The 20,001-nt window shown below is 47.9% G+C and overlaps 7 protein-coding genes and 2 long non-coding RNA genes across 14 annotated transcripts; 4 read left to right on the forward strand and 5 right to left on the reverse strand.

Annotated features, from left to right (window-relative positions):
- Nucleotides 1–27: 27 nt before the first annotated feature.
- On the forward strand, nt 28–5,279 carry LOC136194944 (cyclin-dependent kinase 12-like). 3 transcript variants are annotated; one of them, XM_065984203.1, is made up of 12 exons: nt 28–1,497; nt 1,552–1,741; nt 1,797–1,856; nt 1,993–2,094; nt 2,153–2,230; nt 2,288–2,584; nt 2,646–3,473; nt 3,731–4,315; nt 4,381–4,495; nt 4,561–4,718; nt 4,766–4,847; nt 4,910–5,279. In XM_065984203.1, exons 1-8 carry the CDS (start codon nt 141–143, stop codon nt 3,744–3,746), a joined length of 2,928 nt encoding a protein of 975 aa, XP_065840275.1. In that variant the 5' UTR covers nt 28–140; the 3' UTR covers nt 3,747–4,315; nt 4,381–4,495; nt 4,561–4,718; nt 4,766–4,847; nt 4,910–5,279. The 3 variants fall into 3 exon arrangements, with proteins under 3 accessions (XP_065840275.1, XP_065840276.1, XP_065840274.1); XM_065984204.1 differs by having other exon boundaries at nt 2,288–2,404; nt 2,453–2,584; nt 2,646–4,315; XM_065984202.1 differs by having other exon boundaries at nt 2,646–4,315.
- LOC136194948 (very-long-chain 3-oxoacyl-CoA reductase-like) lies at nt 5,215–6,330 on the reverse strand. The gene is made up of 2 exons (XM_065984207.1): nt 6,155–6,330; nt 5,215–6,096 (listed from the first exon to the last, which is right to left on the reverse strand). Exons 1-2 carry the CDS (start codon nt 6,318–6,320, stop codon nt 5,309–5,311), a joined length of 954 nt encoding a protein of 317 aa, XP_065840279.1. The 5' UTR covers nt 6,321–6,330; the 3' UTR covers nt 5,215–5,308.
- On the forward strand, nt 5,336–7,171 carry LOC136194953 (uncharacterized). 2 transcript variants are annotated; one of them, XR_010671731.1, is made up of 4 exons: nt 5,336–6,311; nt 6,385–6,446; nt 6,493–6,529; nt 6,580–7,171. It is a non-coding gene; the product is annotated as an uncharacterized lncRNA (long non-coding RNA). The 2 variants fall into 2 exon arrangements; XR_010671730.1 differs by having other exon boundaries at nt 6,385–6,529.
- On the reverse strand, nt 6,362–7,677 carry LOC136194949 (very-long-chain 3-oxoacyl-CoA reductase-like). Its single transcript, XM_065984208.1, has 2 exons — nt 7,393–7,677; nt 6,362–7,337 (listed from the first exon to the last, which is right to left on the reverse strand). The coding sequence occupies exons 1-2, from the start codon at nt 7,556–7,558 to the stop codon at nt 6,553–6,555; spliced, it is 951 nt and encodes a 316-aa protein (XP_065840280.1). The 5' UTR covers nt 7,559–7,677; the 3' UTR covers nt 6,362–6,552.
- LOC136194950 (uncharacterized) lies at nt 7,587–8,533 on the forward strand. The gene is made up of 3 exons (XM_065984209.1): nt 7,587–7,884; nt 7,982–8,179; nt 8,236–8,533. The coding sequence occupies exons 1-3, from the start codon at nt 7,615–7,617 to the stop codon at nt 8,464–8,466; spliced, it is 699 nt and encodes a 232-aa protein (XP_065840281.1). The 5' UTR covers nt 7,587–7,614; the 3' UTR covers nt 8,467–8,533.
- On the reverse strand, nt 8,524–10,077 carry LOC136194947 (leucine-rich repeat-containing protein 69-like). The gene is made up of 10 exons (XM_065984206.1): nt 9,889–10,077; nt 9,711–9,837; nt 9,589–9,661; nt 9,425–9,541; nt 9,296–9,374; nt 9,176–9,247; nt 9,021–9,122; nt 8,928–8,968; nt 8,731–8,878; nt 8,524–8,683 (listed from the first exon to the last, which is right to left on the reverse strand). The coding sequence occupies exons 1-10, from the start codon at nt 10,063–10,065 to the stop codon at nt 8,573–8,575; spliced, it is 1,047 nt and encodes a 348-aa protein (XP_065840278.1). The 5' UTR covers nt 10,066–10,077; the 3' UTR covers nt 8,524–8,572.
- A 347-nt stretch (nt 10,078–10,424) lies between these two features.
- Nucleotides 10,425–13,119, reverse strand: LOC136194519 (sterol O-acyltransferase 1-like). Its single transcript, XM_065983675.1, has 16 exons — nt 13,110–13,119; nt 12,927–12,958; nt 12,804–12,877; nt 12,601–12,746; nt 12,484–12,543; nt 12,316–12,423; nt 11,950–12,226; nt 11,818–11,887; nt 11,671–11,767; nt 11,565–11,610; nt 11,415–11,506; nt 11,228–11,363; nt 11,074–11,172; nt 10,859–11,000; nt 10,662–10,804; nt 10,425–10,609 (listed from the first exon to the last, which is right to left on the reverse strand). Exons 2-16 carry the CDS (start codon nt 12,946–12,948, stop codon nt 10,553–10,555), a joined length of 1,569 nt encoding a protein of 522 aa, XP_065839747.1. The 5' UTR covers nt 12,949–12,958; nt 13,110–13,119; the 3' UTR covers nt 10,425–10,552.
- A 2,201-nt stretch (nt 13,120–15,320) lies between these two features.
- Nucleotides 15,321–16,541, reverse strand: LOC136194521 (uncharacterized). Its single transcript, XR_010671658.1, has 5 exons — nt 16,513–16,541; nt 16,315–16,454; nt 15,940–16,258; nt 15,698–15,889; nt 15,321–15,643 (listed from the first exon to the last, which is right to left on the reverse strand). It is a non-coding gene; the product is annotated as an uncharacterized lncRNA (long non-coding RNA).
- A 12-nt stretch (nt 16,542–16,553) lies between these two features.
- On the forward strand, nt 16,554–19,932 carry LOC136194522 (uncharacterized). Of its 3 annotated transcripts, none has more exons than XM_065983676.1 (7): nt 16,554–16,632; nt 16,679–16,766; nt 17,462–17,532; nt 17,592–17,715; nt 17,774–18,118; nt 18,205–18,262; nt 18,318–19,932. In XM_065983676.1, the coding sequence occupies exons 4-7, from the start codon at nt 17,607–17,609 to the stop codon at nt 18,757–18,759; spliced, it is 954 nt and encodes a 317-aa protein (XP_065839748.1). In that variant the 5' UTR covers nt 16,554–16,632; nt 16,679–16,766; nt 17,462–17,532; nt 17,592–17,606; the 3' UTR covers nt 18,760–19,932. The 3 variants fall into 3 exon arrangements, with proteins under 3 accessions (XP_065839748.1, XP_065839749.1, XP_065839750.1); XM_065983677.1 differs by having other exon boundaries at nt 17,595–17,715; XM_065983678.1 differs by having other exon boundaries at nt 17,492–17,532.
- Nucleotides 19,933–20,001: the final 69 nt, after the last annotated feature.

Below are 20,001 nucleotides of genomic sequence, written 5' to 3' on the forward strand. Positions count from 1 at the left end.
CGTCGAAGGCGCATGCGTCTATGCGAAAACTCCATCGAGGAGAAAGTTTACCGCATCCAAGATTTCCTTGATCATCCTTCGTTACATGCTGCACTCGACGTAAAATTCGTACGCCCTACACCGCACTCGATCCGCTAACCATGCCATCCTTTCGCAAAAACGCGTCATCGCGCTACGATCGCGATCGAAGTCGTAGTCCACTGCCGAGACGCGGCGACAGCCGCGATCGTCGCCGAAGTCCAAGCCCGCGTCGACCGCGATCGGCGAACTACCGCGATCGACGCGCCGACGTCGCGCGCCATCGCAATCGCTTCGAACGAAGCTCTCCATCGCGTCGGAGACGAACACGAAGCCCGATGACTCCGCCGCCGCCGCGCGAGCGCGAGCGCGATCGCGATCGATCGTCGTCGCATCGTCGAGGAGACAACCTCGTCGCCAGGACGGAGAGTCATCGCTCGTCGAAGCAGGACAACAGCCGAGGACGAGAGAAGAAAAAGAAGAAACGCAAGCACGAGAAAAAGAAGAATCGTCGCAACAAGCGATCCCGTTCGTCGTCGTCGATCTCCTCGTCGTCGTCGCTATCGTCGAAACGAGATAAGCGTCCGACGCGACGACATGCACAACATCGAGACGAAAATCCGACGAAAACGAAAAAAGACGAGGAGGAAGCGGAAGCGGCGGAGAAACGAAGTCTATCGTATTCGAGTGTGGATAGTTCGGAAGACGACGACGATTGGGTGACCGTGGAGGAGAAGCCGTTGCGAAGTGTCGTCGTCGTCAAAAAGACGAAAGCGGAAGAGGAAAAGGAAAAGTCTACGGAAAAAGTCAAATCGATGGAATCGGAGCCCACTCCGCCGCCGCCGCCGCCTCCGCCGCCGCCACCTCCGCCACCGGCACCCGAACCGATAAAGGAGAAAAAGACTGATGATGAATCATCGTCGTCATCATCATCGAAAAATAAAGGAGGATTCAGTCGTACAGCGGGTAAGGGGAGATTTCGACCGACGTTGCAGCCGCTCGTCTTGCCACCGCTTCCTGGACAACAACAGCCAACGACGACGACACCTTCAATGACTATGAGTTCGGCTGGAAGCGACGGTGTAAACGCGAATTCAGCTAAACAACAGGGTACCCAAAGTGGGGTCGTTGGGAAACCCAAAATGCCGGCGCTGTGCATGAAGCACAGTCTGCTTTCGAAGGAACACGCGTGGCTCGCCGAACAGTGGCAGGTGAATCGATCGATCGGCGACTACGAGGTGATCGAGGAGATCGGCGAGGGAACGTACGGGCACGTTTATAAGGCGAAGGACACGATGACGGGGGACTTGTGCGCGCTGAAGAAAGTGCGTTTGGATAACGAGAAGGAGAAGGAGGGCTTTCCTATAACGGCCGTGCGCGAGATTAAAATTCTTCGACAGCTCAATCACGGGAACGTCGTTGCGCTGAAGGAGATTATTACGGATAAGCCGCACGCCGAGGATTTCAGGCAAGGAAGAGGTGAGGTCAATTAAAGGGTTTCAATTTATTAAATAATATGTTTTTTTTTGTTAGGGAATTTCTATTTGGTTTTTGAGTATTTGGAGCACGATTTGATGGGACTGCTCGAGTCGGGCGTCGTCACGTTCAAGGAGGATCACATTCGGTGTCTGATGAAGCAGCTCTTCTTGGCGCTCGATCATTGCCACGAGAAAAATCTTCTGCATCGCGATATTAAGTGTTCGAACATTTTACTAAATAACAAGTGAGGAAGAAAGGAAGAAAACGGTTGAAACGTGTCTCTATGAGTCGTTTTCTAGAGGAGAAATGAAACTGGCTGACTTTGGATTAGCAAGATTTTATAATCCGGAAGACAAAGGGTAATCACTAGTTCAATACGTTCCTGGGGGGGTTTGGAAGTAGAGAAGCCGTGGCTGGTATCCCTTATAGCGTAGATAGGTCTCACTAGCCAACGCTTTTACTAGAGACTCCTTAATTACTGATGTGATTTTTTAGACGGCCTTATACTAATAAGGTTATTACTTTGTGGTATCGTCCGCCTGAGCTTTTGCTTGGAGAAGAGCGCTACGGGCGGCCAGTCGATATTTGGTCTTGCGGGTAAAGAGCGCTATTTTTGTCTCTCGTCTTCCGTGGATTTTCTTATTATTTGCTTCAGTTGCATTCTTGGCGAGTTGTTCATCAAGAAGCCTCTCTTCCAAGCAAGTCAGGAAGTCATTCAATTGGAAATGATTAGGTATGGGTGGCTGGATATCGTCCTCTAAATAGATTTAATTTTTCTTAATCTTATTAGTCGTGTTTGCGGCACGCCGTCACCATCCATTTGGCCAGACGTCATTCGACTTCCCCACTTCGGCGTACTGCAGCCAAAGAAAATGTATAAACGTCGCCTAAAGGAAGAATTCATATTGTACGGAAACGAGCCCTCCTCAACGTCACTATACTTATTTCTTTGTAGCCTTCCTAGTGACGCTCTTGATTTACTGGACAAACTTCTCGTATTGGACCCGTTGAAGCGTCTCACCGCCGAACAGGCGTTGAAGCATCCCTTTCTGGCCGGTGCCGATAACGTAAAATCGAAAATACCCAAGTAAGCAAACGGAATGCGCGCCACCTAATTATTTTCTCTTCACTGGAACTCTTCCCCCCAGCCTTCCCACGTGGCAAGACTGCCACGAATTGTGGTCGAAGAAGCGTCGACGCAAAGCGGAAGGACGCAACTCGGACGGCTCGTGGCCAAACAACAAACCGACTGGAAAACCGAACGAGAAAATTGATCTAACAAAAGCCCAAAGCGGCGGCGGCGGCGCTTCTCTAATCGCGCCGCCGCCACCACCGCCGCCACTGAAGACAACCGAACAAACGGCAGCACTAAGACCGGGCAACAACTTCAAATTGGAATCGCAGCAGCTTCGAGAAGTAACGAAGGCATTGAATGCGATTCTCCAAGGAGAACCGAGTCAACTGGGTCTCGCGACGTTGGCTCAGCTGCTCGCTGATCACGCCGAGCGCATCGTCATTCATCCCGGCGAACCGATCGTCGGTCTCGCCGCTCTCCTCGAAGCCCATCGTCTCGACGTCGTTCTCCTGCGACGGCCCGTCGAAGCGATTCAAGTCCGACCGGACGACCCGCTCTATATACTCTATCAAAGACTGCGTACGAGCGAGGATCTTCGCGAGGCGCTCATCGCCGCTCTGGACGCAATCGGCGCTCCACCGCCGCCGCCGCCGCCTCCACCGCCTCCTCCGCCGGGTTCCTATCCCTATATGCAATTCGAACCCATGATTCGTCCTCCGCCGCCGCCGCCGCCACCCCATCCCCCGCCTGCTCTCCATGCCCAACACCCGGCCTATCAACGACCCCTACGCCCCTTTATGCATCAACCTGGATATGGGATGGGAGGATATCGGCAGGATTTTGACGCGTATCCACCGCCGCCGCCACCGCCGCCGCCGCCACCTCGACCGCCTGGAAATAGGTACGGATTTAGGGGATATAGTATGGGAGACCCTAGGTGGAGTCATTAGTGAGCGTGTATGATTTCTATTAAAAGATCTAGCGGCGAAATTAGTACAGTAGCGTATATATATAGATTTGTAGATTATTGTTTGCTTGCGCGGGTTCGCGACTGGCTGCCCGGATGTCCTGGGCGGTGCGCACGCTTAGAGATACAGTAGAAAGGATCGCAAAGAATCGTTCCGTTAGACCGATCGGAATTTTTTTGGGGGGGTGCAGGTCGATTGGGATTTAGCGATTGGATGGGGCGAATAACTTCGGTTGGGCACGCGCGATTCGATTTCGAGACCGTGTCTCGATAGCGCGGCGTCTCGTGGACGCCTTCGACGCATCACTGGTGTCGCGTGCATTCTGGGGATGCGGTAGAAACGACTAGGATCGGATTTAGCGTTCTGTTCGAGTTGTGTGGATAAGTAGGACGATATGCACGTAATTTGCAAAAGAAATCGTTTTTGTTTAAACGACGGCGACGCTTTTTTCTACAGAGCGGTTTTTTAGCGATCTTAATTCCGTGTTGAGAGCAAATTTGAAAATGTTTTTTTAGACACCACTTCCTGGTCGCACTTAGCGCGCTGTAAACTTAGAAAGTATGACGCTTCTCGTCGTTTCTAGCCTCTTCTTCGCCTTCTTCGCCGCTCAAACCGCGGCATCGACGAACGAAACGACGACATCGACGAGCACAACGACTTCCCCGGCCACCGCTGCACCGAAAACGCCGCCAAATCTAGCGTGCACACAAATCGATTATTGTTCGTGCAATTTCACAGACGGATCGCGTCATATCAGCTTAAAAACACTTCCCAGGTAGTCTTCAGCGGCGATGACGCGCCTAAAGGGGGGGAGAAACGAAACCGTGGGTGTGTGCCTAGGATGACGTACACGGGCTACGAAGACGCGGTGACGGTCGTTTACGAGCCGTGCAGTCCGTTTACGTACGGCCAAAATGTCAATCAGAGCAGGTGTTCCGTCGAAAGTGGCTCCGTGGTAAATTTCGATTTCGTGATGACGAAAATACTTTTTTCGATTTAATATCGGATTTCTGCTAAAAGATGTGCGCAGAAGGCGGCGAGACGAATCCGCCTTTTTACGAATCTTTGGCTGTCGTGTCTCAGATGAAGTTCATTGTTGATAGCAATACGCAATCGGTGACTATTCAATACGTTCGGCCTACAACCCACGGCACGCCGGCGCCCAATGCGAGCACCATGTAAAATTCTCGTCTCTTGAAGATTCACTGACATAGAATAATTCTAGGTATACGTATGTTCGTCTTGTGTGCGATGCTTGTGCTCATCAGCCAATGCTTCATAAGACAAAGATCATGGGTCACAATTGGGTTTGTAGAAGTCCTTGTTATATAGAGGCAGGTTGGGAGTCCTTGATTTCTCCTTCCCCTAGTACTTTGATTTGAAGGCGGCGTCCAATTGCCGAGCCGACGTGACTCGCTCGCCTTACAATTGCTCGTCGTCGCCTTCGCCGTCTCCGTCGCCGTTGCCGTCACCCGACGAGAATTGCAACGACATGCAACACTGCGGAAAAGATTTAGTGATCGCCATTCCCGTGACGGCAGTCGCTACTGCGATCATCGCCATCATGATTTCGTGCTGCGTCATAAAACATAAGGAGAGACAAGCGGGACGCTATTACACTCTCTAAGACCAGTGAAATGACGTTGGATGCTGTTAGTGTAACCTTAGTCTCGATGTACGTGCTCCGTTTTTTTTAATAGGTATACAGCAACAGAATCAACAAACATCGCGAAAAGAAATAGCAAAAGTGGTTGTCATGACTAGATGATCAGTCTGACCGTTTCTTTCTCTTCAACGCCTTCTCCCGTATTCCACTAAGAATACTCCACGTCACCTTGCGACGCAAGGCGCTCGGAAGAAGCTCGATTGCGGAACTCTGAATCCAATGAGACATGCAACCCGTTGTCACGTCGACAACGCCGACAGTGCCAAGCGCATCCCGAGCAAAGCCCTTTGCACTGAGAACAAAGAGCGAGGGCCTCTTTATTCTACTCATGTTCGTCGCAACGAACATCGGCCTGACACTCTGTATCGTAATCCCCTCGTGGTGCCCATACTCGCCTATCAACGACTGGGTCAACGTGTCGACGAACGCTTTCGCCGCCGAGTAGACGTTGAGCAGGGGATGCGGACTCGTGCCCGAATAGGACGAAATGTTGATGACGGCGCCACGCCTCTGCGCGATGAATCGCGGCAAGAGCGCGCGCGTCATCAACGTGACCGAAGCCATGTTGACGATCATGACCTGCCACATTTTCTCGGGCGGCAGCTCGTGAAAATAGTCCGGATGATCGAAGCCGGCTCCGACGTTGTTGACGAGAATGCCGATGTCGAGATCTTCGATCTGCGACGCGATTTGATCGTAGAGCGATTGCGATCGTGCGCCGAAATCGGCGCAGACGACGCGCGTTTCGATTTCCTTGTGCGCCGATCGGATTTCTTGGGCGACGGCGGCGAGTTTCTCCTCGCTACGGCTGACCAGGACGACGTTGATGCCGCGACTGGCGAGATCCATCGCGTACGCTTTTCCGATGCCGTCCGTTGCGCCGGTAACGACTGCGGGGGGAAAGAGCGCGTGTCGTGCGGCGCGATTTGACGCCTCGCGTTCTCTTACCTGCCCATTTGCCGAACTTTCGTCGCAAGTTCGTGCCTAGGCCTAGCTTAGGTAAGACAAAGCAGCGCAGTCCGGAGTACAGCGATAGGAGAAAGCCCGTGCCGACGCGCAGAGCGGTCGCAGCACCGGCGATGAGAAGAGCCAACTCGTACCACGTGTACGCCATAATACGCGCTTCGCGTGCTTTAGAGACCGCGCTAATTGCTAATACAGTATGTACGCATTTTTAGACAACTGTCTTTCTCACCGCAACCGCAATCACTACTACAGCCAGTGAAAGAGTAAATTGGATGTTAGTGTAGCCTCAATGTAGTCTATGTCTATATGCTTTATACCAGGAATGCATCACCAGACAAAAAGAAATAGCAAACATAGGTGCTTGGCTCTAGCTACACAATTCAGTCTGACCGTTTCTTTCTCCTCAGCGCCTTCTCCCGCCCTCGATTGAGAATCGTCCAAATCATCCTGCTAAACAAAGCCCTCGGAAAAAGATCGGCAGCAAAACTCTGAATCGAATGAGGCATGCAACCCGTTGTCACGTCAACGACGCCAACAGTGCCAAGTGCGTCTCGAGCAAAACCCTTTGCAGTGGGAACAAAGAACGAGGGCTTCATTTTAGTCATATTCGTTGCAACGAACAGCGGCCTGACACTCTGTATCATAATCCCCTCGTGGTGCCCATACTCGCCAATCAACGATTGGGTCAATGTATCAGCAAACGCTTTCGCTGCTGAATAGACGGCGAGCAGGGGCTGTGGACGCGTGCCTGAAAAGGACGAAACGTTGATGATGAGGCCACGCCTCTGCAAGATCAATCGAGGCAATAACGCGCGGGTCATTAACGTGACCGAAGCCATGTTGACGATCATGAGCTGCCACATTTTCTCCGGTGACAGCTCGTGAAAATAGTCCGGATAATCGTAGGCGACTCCGACGTTGTTGACGAGAATGCCTATATCGAGATCTTCGATTTGCAATGCGATTTGGTCGTAGAGCGACTGCGATCGCTCGCTGAAATCGGCGCAGACGACGCGCGTTTTGATTCTCTGGTGCGCCGCTTCGATTTCTTCTGCAACGGCGTCGAGTTTCTTCTGGCTTCGGCTGACGAGAACGACGTTGATGCCGCGACTGGCGAGGTTCGTCGCGTACGCTTTGCCAATGCCGTCCGTTGCGCCGGTAACGACTGGGCAGAAAAGAGCGCGCATTGGGTGATTTGACCGCGCCCCCGCCACTCTTACCTGCCCATTTGCCGAACTTTCGTCGCAAATTCGTCCCTAGGCCCAGTTTAGGTAAGACAAAGCAGCGAAGTCCAGAGTACAGCGACAGGAGAAAGCCCGTGCCGACGCGCAGAACGGTCAGAGCACCGGCGATAAGGAAAGCCAACTCGTACCACGTGTAAGCCATTTAGAATGCTCTCACGTGACTCACGTGCGTTAGGTCTCACAGTGAACGCAAATCTCATGGAGTCATTAGAACAGCAATCCGTCCGTCGCCCGTTGGCGCGGGCTATATTTGCCGAGATGTTAATTTCGACGTATGACGAAGGTGAATGCCCGTCGGAGCTTCAGAACGCGCTCCAATCTCTACGAGACCCGGAAATACCTCTCGAAGTCGGACGCAACTTGAGCGCCGTTGCCGATCAGTTCGATCGGACAGAAGGACTTCACGTCGATGAGCGAGCGCAGAACGTTTCCAGCGAAGAGCTGTCCAAGTACGAGAGATTTAAGAACGTAAGAGGAAGCCCCTCCCCCTCTTTCTTGAACACTTCTCTCTACGAGAAAAGCCCGGCATGTGTCTTTATTTAGTTCAATACTTACTTTTGTGTAGAATGTATTGCAGCTTCTCTCTCCAATTATGTCTGTGAAGACGCTCGTGTGGGCTTCAGTGGCGCTTCTTTTTGCCTATGCCGTCAAAATTGTCGTCAAGAGATTCTCCACAGATCGAGGGATTTGCCAAACGATTGTTCATTACGTTACTACGTTCTTTGACGAGACCATGATGAATCGCATAAAAGAGATGACTTGGGTCAGTTTAGTGGTCAGAACCAATACCTCCATGCAGTCACTATTAGTTGTTGATAGAGAGGGCTGCAGGAATTCGCGCGACAGTATACTGGAACAGCTGAAACCAGTGAAACAGGTGAAACGACAGAACCTGACAGTCGTGTTAGCACTGGTCACCCTATATCACCACATAACAACTCGTTTGGGATGGGCGTTACATTGGGCGTTGGATTGGGAGTTGGATTGGCCATCGGAGCCATTGGAGGAGTCGTTGCTGGTATTCTCATTGCGACACAAGCAAGCAAGTAAGTTGTGTAGCAGACAGACGAATAGCGCTGCCGCATTTGTATTCGTGAAAGTTTCAATTAACTGCAATTGAGCAGGAATTAAATAAATTTCTTTTATTATACAATGGTTATAAGGACGAAACGCCGTAGAATTCGTGACCATCGGCGTTGAAGCACTTGTAGGAACAGAGGAGAATCCTCAACGGAATTATTCCGGGATTATTCATTAAACGAAATTTCTAAAACATGGTCTCTTCATAAAAGGAGGACCTTTCTGTACTAATACCTTCTTAGCGTCGACGAATTGTACGCACTCTAGCCACGTGTTTAGAAATAATTCCCCACAGACGGCACATTTTTTGGCGAGAGCGAGCGTCTGCCTCAAGTTGCCGCCGCCGTCGCGCGACAGAAGAGCAAAATTCATTTGGAATGATCTAATCGAAAAATGAATCCCCTCTTGAGATGAGACGTTCTCTCTTGTACCTGTCTTTCAGATGCTTCAGAACGAGGCGAGCAGCAAGCTCCTGAGATAATCAGGTAAATTAAAAGCCAAGATATATAATTATATACACAAACCTTTAATAAGAAGACTTCTTCTACTTGTTCCGATACTACTGGCTTCTCCCTGAGTAGCCTATTGGCTTCAGTATATAATTCCGATAAAGGTAACGTTTTTATCTGAAAATACAAGTTTCCCGGGAGGACATGTGAGCAGCGCTGATAGGTCTTGCCTCAGATGGAAGTGTTACCAGTCGATTTACAGACACATCTAGTACGGACAACTTGAAGCAGCCTTCAATAGCCTTAAAGATATTTGTCAACTGAGACCAAGGTAGACATTGAGTACTCACGCTACTAAGATGGCTGATCTGATTCTTTCTCAAATACAGTTTTGACAAATTCTTTAGTTGTCCGATAGAATCCGGCACACTTTCCAGAGACAACATTAACAGGTATCAGCAATTCAATAGAGTCTCTACCTAGTGAGATGATTGTCTGCCACGTGAAGTTCCCTCAGTTCACCTAGCTGTCCTATCTCTTGAGGCAAGCTCACCAACTGATTCCTATCCAGGCTGAGCGTTTGTAATCGTTTCAGCCTATTACACAGAATCAATAAGGGCATATTGTCAATAGACGAACTAGCCTGCTTATATCAGAAGGAAGGGAGCGTAGTGCATTATCATTTAGATTCAGCAGTGTCAGATTGTGCAGTGATCCTGTGCAGGAAATTTGTTACAGACAAGTGCCCGATTCGCCCCTGCTCACCCAAAGTCGTAGAATTAAGTTGCAAAATTTCGTTGCCGAATATGTGAAGCGATTGGAGTTTGGGAAGATGGCGCAACTGTTGGGGTATGTCCTTCAGTTTGTTGTTGCCAACATTAACAAACGTTAGCTGAGTGCGTACGAATCGATAGTTGTCTTCATAAAAGAGTCTTTTTCTGACCTGTCTTAGCTCGGCGATTTCGTCGCAGAGGTCTTCGAGCTGGTTATTCTTGAAGCTGACCGTTTGGAGAGAAACGATCCGACCGAGAAGAGCGGGAATGCGTTCGAGACCCTTATTGGTAAGATTCAGCGACTTGGGCTTTGTTTTGGTGGCTTTTAGCAGTAGAGTGTTGGCCATTTCTCCATGGTGATCTCTCTAACGTACGCCGGGGGGCGGCATCGTCTATCAACCCGGATACGAAAACGATTCTGAACGACTCCACGAGCGCACTTTGTCTCGAATCTTCTGTTTGGCGAGGCTAATGGCTTTCCTTCATTCCGCCGCCGTCTCTCGTTTCCCAAAAAAGACGTCTATGATTTCAACGCCGGACGATCAATGAACTCGGCGCTCTCCTTCCTCTCACAAGGTTGGTACCAGCACAAAATTACACCACATGCGGAATAAAATGTACTCCCACGGCACCCAACGGTTTGCAAACACGGAAGGCCCCCCTTTTCTCTCCCCCACGTACACAGAGAAAAAATAGACAGCCTACGTGCTGATACGGTATTTTATTTCATACTCAAGAAAAATCAGTGTAATGCGCTGCAGTCAATAGCTAATTGGCTATACCTAGATAAAAGTCTGCGCCAGCGGAAAATTCGAATTTTGTTAGGACTCGCAATCATTCGCCGTAGTTGCAAGTTAGAGTGCGCGGAACGATGTAATCAGCCCACGTTGCCTAAGAAAAATATTAGAGAAACGTTTCCCGTAGAGACAGTCTATTCACTTACATTTGGCATGGGGCAATTTTTACGGACAAACCACTCGTGACTATAGAGACACATGAGAAGGCCGCAGCCCGTGAACAGCATGAGCCACATAAAAATGTTCCATAAACGAGATTGGCGGTGATTAGTCAAATAGATGAATCCCACTAGAAGACGAGAAGAGTTTAGCTTAGAGAGCCCCTTAGAACGAGTACACTCACGTCCAAAACCGCCAAACATGACGAAGAGAACTGGAAAGAAAAACCGAAAGGCGCATACGAGAACGTACTCGTGAACGACGGCCGAGAGAACGAAGACGGCAAAACGAGGAATAGAACTGCAACGAGAATTGTAACTGAAGAACTAGAGAGGGAGAGAGAGAAAGAGAGACTTTAGAACCAAAACAGAGACGGTAGAGAAAAAACGAAAAACAGACCTTTTCCATGTCTCTAAAGACGTAACTGTGAAGCCAATCGTGAACGACCACGTTCCACGTTCGATAGTACGTTCCCCACTGACGACTGTTCCACCAGTCCTAAAATGAATAGTAAGGGAAACGGATGCCGAATCTGTAGGAGACGGAGTGAAACCTTGTAAAATTGCCGGTCAGCAAATTGCGTCATTTCAGCAAACGCGTTTAACCACGAATGCAGAAGCGAAAAAAATCCTAACAGAAGGACCATAGTGCCGGGTAGTATGCAGCTGAACACAGCCATGGCGAGACTCCTAAAAAGACCGTGCAAACACTTAGCTCCCACTCTAGACGAGATCCTTTACCTTAGGTTCCACGGAGCCTTGCCTGTGTTTTGCAGGACGGGTATGAGAAATCGATAAAACATATAGTACGTGTATACCAAACACGCAGCAACCTGAATCAATTAGATATTCCATAAACGCTTTTGTTAATTAAGTCAAAAGGACTGTGACCTGGGCAAAATTAGTTGCGACGTATGACCAACGAATTTCAGGCGTCCTGTGAAAGACTCGGTTTTAATAATTAATAATTAACACCGAAACAGACGTGACGCTTTACCTTGGATACACGTCTCGATAGATGAGCGTCGGGCAAAAAAGAAAATAAAGATATCTAGAGAATCCCGGTATCTCTTTGTTTAGACCCGGCGCCAGTTCTAAATCAAACACACGTGGTATCCATCTAATAACTGCATTGATGGAATACCTGCGGACGGGTATAGAACCTTAGCGGCATTTTCTCGAATAAACGAATGCACTTTCATAATAAAACGCATCTGATAGAAACAAAAGCCCAAGACGCTCGAGTGAGTGACACCCATTCCTCTTCTCCCCATACCTGTTCACAGGCGACTACTATAGACGAGGCAGGGGGTAGATCCAATGTCGCGAGCATCGAGATGGGGTAGTAGAAGAAGAGGAGTAGGTACGACGTGTAGACGATGAACGACGCGACGTCGACGGCGCCACTGGCGTTGGCTTGTCGTCGCGTCTGTATCCAGAATTGAAATAGGGGATAGATGACGAGAGCTTGCGCCTGCATGGCCATCCATAGGGTGATCACGGTCGAAAAGTCGCCGAACGCCCAGAATATGTGAGAAAAATCAAAAACGAGTCTAAGAAAGAAATACAGTATAGAAGATTTATTTATGAGAGAGACTGTCACAGAGACACAGAGAGGGTACTGTAATAACACTTCCCTTACCTGCCCTGTTCTAGTACGTCATAGACGAACGTATTGAATCCCATCACGATAAGCACGACGACGAATATATTGTATATTGTCTGAATGTGTTCCGTTTTGAGCATTGTTCTAACGAAACGCGGTTCATGTGAGACGCCCCCAAAGGCATATAGATGTATGTATGTATACGTTAGAAGCGAATCCCTTGGACAGAAGACTTTATAGGGCAAGCGCTTGTGAGGAGCCTTCCTGTTTGACAACCAAGGTGCAAATTCGAATAGAAGTTCCTTAGACTAGCTGACGTACCCCCTTGGGTCCCCGCCGCCGTCTATCGACTCTTCGTCGATCGTTTGACGGCGTTCGTCTTGCCCGTTTTTCATAGAACGACACGCGTCTTCGATCCACTGCTCCAATCGGCTGTCGATCGTTTCCACTAGTTCGGCTCGCATTTCCTACGCGACAGGGGGGACCCTCCGTCGATGTTCTGCCCGTCGAACGAATGCGCTCACCGCTGCGTGCTGTCTGAACGACTTCGCGGGGTGCGACGTTCCGTTTTCCGTCGACCGGCCGCTTTCGCTCGTACCTAGCTTTTCAGATCGATTCTAATCGTTCCGTTATTTTCTGCGCTAAACCTCGCTTTCGAGCTTCGTTCATTGTTCTGAAGCTTCGCTACGACGTCACCGCACGAATTAGCACGGCGAAACCCCGTAGGTATAAATAGGCGTTTTTGAAATTAAGGCATTAGCCCTAATATCGTTGCTTTTGGCGCAAAAAAATAGTTGCTAAAATTTAATCGTCGCTATAATTTAAATTACCGGTAGTTGCCTAAAGTTCTCCGAGTCGCGTTCGCGACGGTGCGCATGTGTAAGGAATTCATATCGAAAGTAACCCAAATGGACAACGTCGGTTGGCTATTTTACTTTCTTCTTGCAGCCGCTTCCTGCGCTGGTGCTAAAAATTTTAGTGCGTGAGACTATATCAAATTGCAGTTGACGTGACACTTCTATATATACGTGATGCTTCTACTGTAGGTACTACACTGTCTCCTTCCTCCTACAACGACTCAGATTCGAGTCCGACGGGCGGCTCGTTTGGCGACAATTTTAATGCCGATCCCTGCCGAGTCTACAGCAATTGCGACGAGTGCGTTCACGACGTGTGCTCAGCAAAGTACATACTGACAAAGCAATCGACTTCTGTTTGCCTGTACTGCCCTTACACGGATCCTCCAACCCCTTCTGGTGGTTGCGTTTCGTCAAATAAATATCAAAGCTACTGCTGGGACGGCCCAAGCCCAGCTGCTACTGCTAGTGAACCCATGCATTCTAGAGGGGGAAAAAGACGGCCTGGTGATCCGATGGACCTAAAAGACGCCAATTTTCAGCAGTGCACAGGCGCTTCTCACAGCGAAGGCACGTGAGCCGACGAGCATTGCCATGCAGCTCAATTTGACGTCGCGTGTTTTAGAACTATCCTGTAGTGCCATAAGCGAACGGAACGGTTATGTTGTTGACCTTACAAGCAGGTTTTGCACTGCGCGAAATTTTTGTGTCCTATTAATTAATTAATTAATTTCCTATCGTTTTATTTTTAGCAAAAAAGAGTTTCGTCCTATCCAGCGGCAGTCACTTGCTCATGGCGAAATTCCTTTTCTTAATTACGACGTCTCCGTTGGTTTATGTGAAGAAACGACGGCGTTTTCACGTGACTCTGAATCAGGCTGTTTTCAAAAGGCAAACGCGCCCATTCAAGTAAAGGCCTATTTTATTGATTCCATTTTGGGTCAAGATTACCCGGATGCGTTTTGCTGGAATGTGGGTACCGTTTCTCAAAGATCGAAACCGCAGTTCACCAAAGAAAGCGAAGACAATTTCGAAATAACAATCGATTACGGAAATATGCCTTGTTGTCCTTGGAATAGCGACGGACCTGGCAATTCGCACAACATATCATTAACTGTTAAAATAATTCCGGCTAGTCAAGGCCATTGTGGGTCGGAGAAACAAGACTATTTTGAGCCTAGAAATTCGTCTAATCTCATTGCAATGATGTTGAACTGCAGCTTCTCTCCTCCGCACACGTCGGCGACCGTTTATTTCGAAACGAATCTTTTCTGTCCCGAAAGATTGTTTGTTGCTCTGGACGCCGATAAGACCTCGTTTGAGTGTTCGGAACATTTGGGCGGCTATTCGTGCAGAATAGTGCCGTCGCCTCTAAAGAACGTAAGCAACTATCAACCAAAGTGCAATTCCAAGCAATTTCGAATTACGGTTCAATACAAAAGCAACAACTCTAAGACGGTCTGGCCTAACAGTGTAAGTACTAATTGCACTTTCTCTGTTGACAGTTCCAACGTAGAGAAAATAAGTGTCGAGTATGGACTTATTCCGTCGTCAAAAACATCTGGGTGGACGACTATAAAAGGGCATCTGCCTAGCCCCTCTCGCCTTAGACTTCCTATCTTATATGTTGGCCTTATCAGTGGTGGAGGTGCCGTTGCGGTTTTGATTTCGGTGCTAGTTGTCGTTTATGTGAAGAGACGAAGATCTCGTGGCACGTACAGTACAAGCGTAAAGTCGGAGGAAGTTTGGGATGTCGTGTGTCTCAATATGCCCTGTCACAACCGTCTTATGAAAACGAAAGTCATTAAAGTTTTATACGCTATAGACAAGCGCATAAAGATTTTTGACCTCAAAGCGCTCAAACGCAGTTCCATCGACTGTTTGGCAGAGGCCGTGAAGAAGTGCTCCTTGATTCTCGTAGGGGCAGGAGAAAATGCGAATGAAGAGGAGATCGCGAACCATCGTTCTGACGCACAAATCGCATTCAGCGAGAAAAGAGGACGCAGTGAAGAACAAGTCGTTCCCGTGCTACTGAACGGATCCCAGAAGGATGTTCCCGATTTTCTTCAGCATCTGAATGCGCTCGACCTAAGGAATAGAAAGGATGACTCTTACGAGGATGAGATAGCCAGGCTACGAAAGGTTGTTCATGGACTGTTTCCTAGAGCAACGTGACATGTTTTTAATGAAGACTGTGCTGCGTTTTTCGTTTTCTGCTGCGTAGGTGTGCTATGATAGTGTCAGCGAAGTACAAATCGATACAAAAATCAGCAGTAACAGCAATGTAGTGACGACTACTAAAGGTCAGATTCTGATGCAAGTCACTGCACATGCAATGCCTGTTTGAATTAGCTTCCAGGTAGTTTCACCACCACTGCTCGTAGAATCAACCTTACACGAGCCGTCGTTTGCGGAATTTCTGGTCACGTCCGATATGAAGCACATTGCGAAACTCGCCGTGTACTGATTTGACCGCTTGTTGATTTTCTTAACGTCAGTAGTTCTATCTATGCCAAAAACGATCAGGTGACCTACTTAGTGTGAAAAAATCTTGGCCTTACTTATTCCTCTTAGAACCCTGTATTCGCAATATTTGCAGTTACGAAAGATCCAATGGTCATTCTTGCTGACAATGCCACATTTTAGATTTCTTTTAGATGGAAGAACGCCGTATAGAATGCCTAGCGTCGAGGTGCCATTTTTGAACATTGGATATCCTGGACTTCTGCATTCAGAAGGATCGATAGGTACAACTACAGTACATCGTAGGCTAATCATAGACACATTTGAATTACCACCTTACTGTGTATGTCGGTTTTAAGTCTATGGTAGCATGTAACAGAAACGATGTTGTTCGGACCAACGTCAACTATCCACGTAGAAGGACCATCTTCTTCGCTTGGCGAAACTGAAAAATTGACGACAGCTCCTTTTGCTGCCAATTCAAGTCGATTTATTCCGCAGACTATCTGACCACTGTCACTGTCACGATTATGCTGTGGGACCGTGTACGGCGACATGCGGTGATTTATATCATCTATAGTGCAGAGAGTTCCTGGCCAGTTTAGATGGCAATTTTGCAATTTAGAGAAAGAAATTTCCCATGACTTCAGCGCAGCCGCCTGAAAATTAATAAGAAATCTACGTATTATGTGCAATTAGGCGGGAAAAGTTTTACGCTCGGGTTGTAACGTTCAGTTTGCCTGTATGTCACGTTCATTCTCCATACGAACTTGAAGGTTTCCACGTAGGAAGGCTTCGAACAGAATCCCCACCGAGTCGTCGCTGAAACGGTAGCGAGGCAGAAGGTCAGAATCACTACGAAAAGCATAATCTCTAGGAGTTGCAATCGACTTTTCGCTTTCAACGGGGAAACCTGGGGAGTGCATATTGGCGGTCCCACGCAATCCGGGATAACGTCCGTTAAAAATGCGTTTTGGCCTTGCAACACGACGTCGAGAAAGCATCGAAAAAACGCTACAGAATGAGTTTAGAGGTGACCAAATTATCGTCTTGTGAAATGACTATAGAGGCCTCTTTAGGACACCACGTGCGCTTCGCATTGACAAGGCGCTCGAGCAAGCTTTCCTTCAAAGAACACTCTGGGACAAGCAGGAAGCGAAAATACAGGTAAAACAGACGATAGCAATTCGAAAAAACAAAGGGGACCTCGACTTGTTTTACGACGAGTTCAGAGCCCCAGGCGAGAGTCTCGGTTTCGCCGTACCCCCATAGACGAATCTCAAGCGATGGACAATCGTTGCCTTAGACACTTTGATCAGCACTAGCTATATAGGGACCCAACGTTTGATCCCAACCAAGGAAAGCCACAAGTTCTATGTGCGCGGCTTTAGTATGCTGTTATGCATTTATCTCAGTCTAAAATTTTAAATCGTGACTCCATCATTAGTAGTAAGAATACCTTTTTCTTGTGCGTGAAATTTGTTCGGCATGAACTCTTTGACCTTGTGTCATTGTTGACGTAGTTAAGCGCCTTTCTTTGAAATCAGAGTTGTTAGCATCCTTGAACTATAGCCCATGGTTTTTGGTCATAAGCTCCGTCTCAGAATTTCCGTGTAAAACGACCTCGCGAGGTGCGACGTTCCGTTTTCCGTTTACCTGGCTTTTTAGATCGATTCTAATCGTTCCGTTATTTTTTGCGCTAAACCTCGCTTTCGAGCTTCGTTCATTGTTCTGAAGCTACAGTACGTCACCGCACGATTAGCGCGCGATCAAAACCCCGTAAGTATAAATAAGGCGTTTTTAATTTACCCCTGGTAGATGTAAGGCATTAGCCCTAATATCGTTATTTCTTGGCGCAAAAGTTGTTTGTGAAAAGCTATAATTACCGGTAGTTGCCTAAAGTTGACCGGGTTTGGTCTACGTGACCCAGACGGTACGTACGCGTTATACGCATGTGTGAATCGGGGACTTACATCCGTGTGTGAATCATAGAAGGACTCCGAGCTCATGGTGAAACTAACCGAATTCGAGCCACCAGTTCAAATGGGCAGCGTCGGTTGGCTTGTTTTCTTTCTTCTTGCAACCGCTTCATGTGCCTCTGGTAGTAAAAATTTCAGTGCGTGAGACCCCATCAAATTGCAGTCTACGTGACGCCGCTTCTGCTTCTACTGTAGGTACTAGACTGTCTCCTTCTTCCTACAACGACTCTGGCACCGTGGCAGATTCGAGTCTGACGACGACGACGCGGAGCGGCTCGTTCAGCGACAATCTCAACCCATGCCGAGTCTACAGAAATTGCGACGACTGCGTTCACGACGTATGCTCGGCGAAGTCCATACTGACAAACCAATCGGCTCCTATTTGCTTGTACTGTCGTCATACGCTTCCTAAAAGCCGTACCGGTGGCTGCTTTTCGTCACAATTAGCAATAAACCACTGCCGCAGTGAGAGAATGGACCTAGAATACGCCAGTTTTAAGGAGTGCATTGCTGCTTCAAGTTCTCACAAGGACAGCGAAGGTAAGAATTAGGGCATGTATGTATTTATGATACATTCTGTTCTGCCGTGTACTCAATTTGACTTAATTAATTAAAACCTGTTTTAGAACTACCGTGCAATGCTGTCAGCAAGCGTTTTGGTTATGTTGTTGACCTTACAAACAGGTTTTGCGCTGCGCGCGAGAATTTTTTGTCGTAATTCCTATCGTTTTATTTTTAGCAAAGGGGAGTATAATCTTACTGCTCAGGGATCGCCTCCGCATGGCAAAATTCATTATTTTACTTACGACGTCTCTGTTGGCTTATGTCAAGAAACAAGGGAGTTTTCAGGTGACTGTTTTCAAAAGGCAAACGCACCCGTTCAAGTAAAGGCCTATTATATTAATCAAATTTTGGGCATAAATTACTCTGGATCGGAGACGTTCTGCTGGAATGTGGGTACCATTTCTCAAAGATCCAAACCGCGGTTTACCAAAGAAACCGAAGACGATTTCGAAATAACCATTGATTACGGAAGTATACCATGTTGTCCTTCAGATAGCGACGGACCTGGCCGCTCACGCAGCATATCATTAGCTGTTAAACTTATTCCGGCTGATAAAAATTGTTGTGGGTCGACCAATTTAATATTAGTGCGATTTCGTCTAATCTCATTGCAATGATGTTGAACTGCAGCTTCTCTCCTCCGCACACGTCGGCGATCGTTTATTTGAAAACGAATATTTTCTGTCCCGAAAAATTGTTTGTTGCTCTGGACACCCATAAGACCTCATTTGAGTGTTCGGAACATTTGGGCGGCTATTCGTGCAGAATAGTGCCGTCGCCTCTAAAGAACATAAGCAACTACCAACCTAGGTGCAATCCCAACCAATTTCAAATTATGGTTCTATACAAAAGAAACAACTCTGTTTTGCCTAACGGTAGTCTAAAGACTAATTGCATTTTTTTTGTTGGACAGTTCCAACGTCGAGATAAGTGTTAAGTATGGACTTATTGCCTCGTCAAAAAAATCTGGGTGGGCGACTATAAAGGAACACTCCTTCTCTCGCCTTAAACTTCCTATCTTATATATTGGCCTTATCAGTGGTGGAGGAATTGTGGTTTTGATTTCGGCGCTAGCCTTTTTTTATGTGAAGAGACGACGGAGTAATGCGTTAATTGACGAAGTACCGGTAGTTGGCGAAACACGGAGCAATGCATCAATTGACGACGTGGTTGACGAAACACAGAGAAATGCGTCAATTGACGAAGTAATTTCCGAAGTTGATGAAGATGACGAATTTTGCGATGTCGTGTGTCTCAATATGCCCTGTCATAACCGTCTTATGAAAACGAAAGTCATGAAAGTTTTATACGCGATAGACAAGCGCATAAAAATTTTTGACCTCAAAGCAATCAAGCGCAGTTCCGTCGACTGTTTGATAGAGGCAGTAAAGAAGTGCTCCTTGGTTCTCATAGGGACAGGAGAAAACGCGAATAACGAGGAGATTAGGAGCTTTCGTTCTGACGCACAAATTGCATTCAGCGAGAAAAGAGGACGCAGAGAGGAACAAGTCGTTCCCGTGCTACTGAACGGATCCCTGAAGGATGTTCCTGAGTTTCTACAGCATCTGAATGCGCTTGACCTAAGGAATAGAAAGGACGACTCTTACGAGGATGAAATAGCCAGGCTACGAAAGGCTGTTCGTGGAGTGTTTGCTAGAGCAGCATAACAGGTTTTCGAAACCGTGCTGCTTTTTTGTTTGTTTTGCTGCGTAGGTGTGCTATGATAGTGCCGGCGAAGTACATCAAATCCATGCAAAAATCAGCAGTAACTGCAATGTAGTGACGACTTCTAAAGGTCAGTACGTATAAGTGCGTATAGTCGTATCGATGCAAGTCAGTGCACACGGCATGCGTGCTTG

The sequence above is a fragment of the Oscarella lobularis genome, chromosome 13, assembly GCF_947507565.1.
Source record: "Oscarella lobularis chromosome 13, ooOscLobu1.1, whole genome shotgun sequence".
Taxonomy (NCBI): Eukaryota; Metazoa; Porifera; class Homoscleromorpha; order Homosclerophorida; family Oscarellidae; genus Oscarella; species Oscarella lobularis.

Bases quoted from the DNA above. Each gene is read 5' to 3' on its own strand.
- LOC136194949 (XM_065984208.1), bottom strand. From the start codon at position 7,558: ATGGCTTACACGTGGTACGAGTTGGCTTTCCTTATCGCCGGTGCTCTG. The intron at 7,338-7,392 runs GTAAGAGTGGCG...TTTTCTGCCCAG, and splicing joins AAAGTTCGGCAAATGGGCAG to TCGTTACCGGCGCAACGGAC.
- LOC136194519 (XM_065983675.1), bottom strand. From the start codon at position 12,948: ATGAACGAAGCTCGAAAGCGAG. The intron at 11,611-11,670 runs GTAAAGCGTCAC...AGTCTTTCACAG, and splicing joins TATCGAGACGTGTATCCAAG to GACGCCTGAAATTCGTTGGT. The intron at 11,001-11,073 runs GTCTGTTTTTCG...CTCCCTCTCTAG, and splicing joins TCTTTAGAGACATGGAAAAG to TTCTTCAGTTACAATTCTCG.
- LOC136194950 (XM_065984209.1), top strand. From the start codon at position 7,615: ATGGAGTCATTAGAACAGCAATCCGTCCGTCGCCCGTTGGCGCGGGCT. The intron at 7,885-7,981 runs GTAAGAGGAAGC...ACTTTTGTGTAG, and splicing joins AGTACGAGAGATTTAAGAAC to AATGTATTGCAGCTTCTCTC. The intron at 8,180-8,235 runs GTCAGTTTAGTG...AGTTGTTGATAG, and splicing joins GCATAAAAGAGATGACTTGG to AGAGGGCTGCAGGAATTCGC.
- LOC136194522 (XM_065983676.1), top strand. From the start codon at position 17,607: ATGGTGAAACTAACCGAATTCGAGCCACCAGTTCAAATGGGCAGCGTC. The intron at 17,716-17,773 runs GTGCGTGAGACC...CTTCTACTGTAG, and splicing joins CTCTGGTAGTAAAAATTTCA to GTACTAGACTGTCTCCTTCT. The intron at 18,119-18,204 runs GTAAGAATTAGG...AACCTGTTTTAG, and splicing joins TTCTCACAAGGACAGCGAAG to AACTACCGTGCAATGCTGTC.
- LOC136194947 (XM_065984206.1), bottom strand. From the start codon at position 10,065: ATGGCCAACACTCTACTGCTAAAAGCCACCAAAACAAAGCCCAAGTCG. The intron at 9,542-9,588 runs GCTAGTTCGTCT...TCTGTGTAATAG, and splicing joins CTTCCTTCTGATATAAGCAG to GCTGAAACGATTACAAACGC. The intron at 8,969-9,020 runs GTTTGTGTATAT...TGATTATCTCAG, and splicing joins AAGAAGTCTTCTTATTAAAG to GAGCTTGCTGCTCGCCTCGT.
- LOC136194944 (XM_065984202.1), top strand. From the start codon at position 141: ATGCCATCCTTTCGCAAAAACGCGTCATCGCGCTACGATCGCGATCGA. The intron at 1,498-1,551 runs GTGAGGTCAATT...TTTTTTTGTTAG, and splicing joins GGATTTCAGGCAAGGAAGAG to GGAATTTCTATTTGGTTTTT. The intron at 1,742-1,796 runs GTGAGGAAGAAA...GTCGTTTTCTAG, and splicing joins AACATTTTACTAAATAACAA to AGGAGAAATGAAACTGGCTG.
- LOC136194948 (XM_065984207.1), bottom strand. From the start codon at position 6,320: ATGGCGTACACGTGGTACGAGTTGGCTCTTCTCATCGCCGGTGCTGCG. The intron at 6,097-6,154 runs GTAAGAGAACGC...TTCCCCCCGCAG, and splicing joins AAAGTTCGGCAAATGGGCAG to TCGTTACCGGCGCAACGGAC.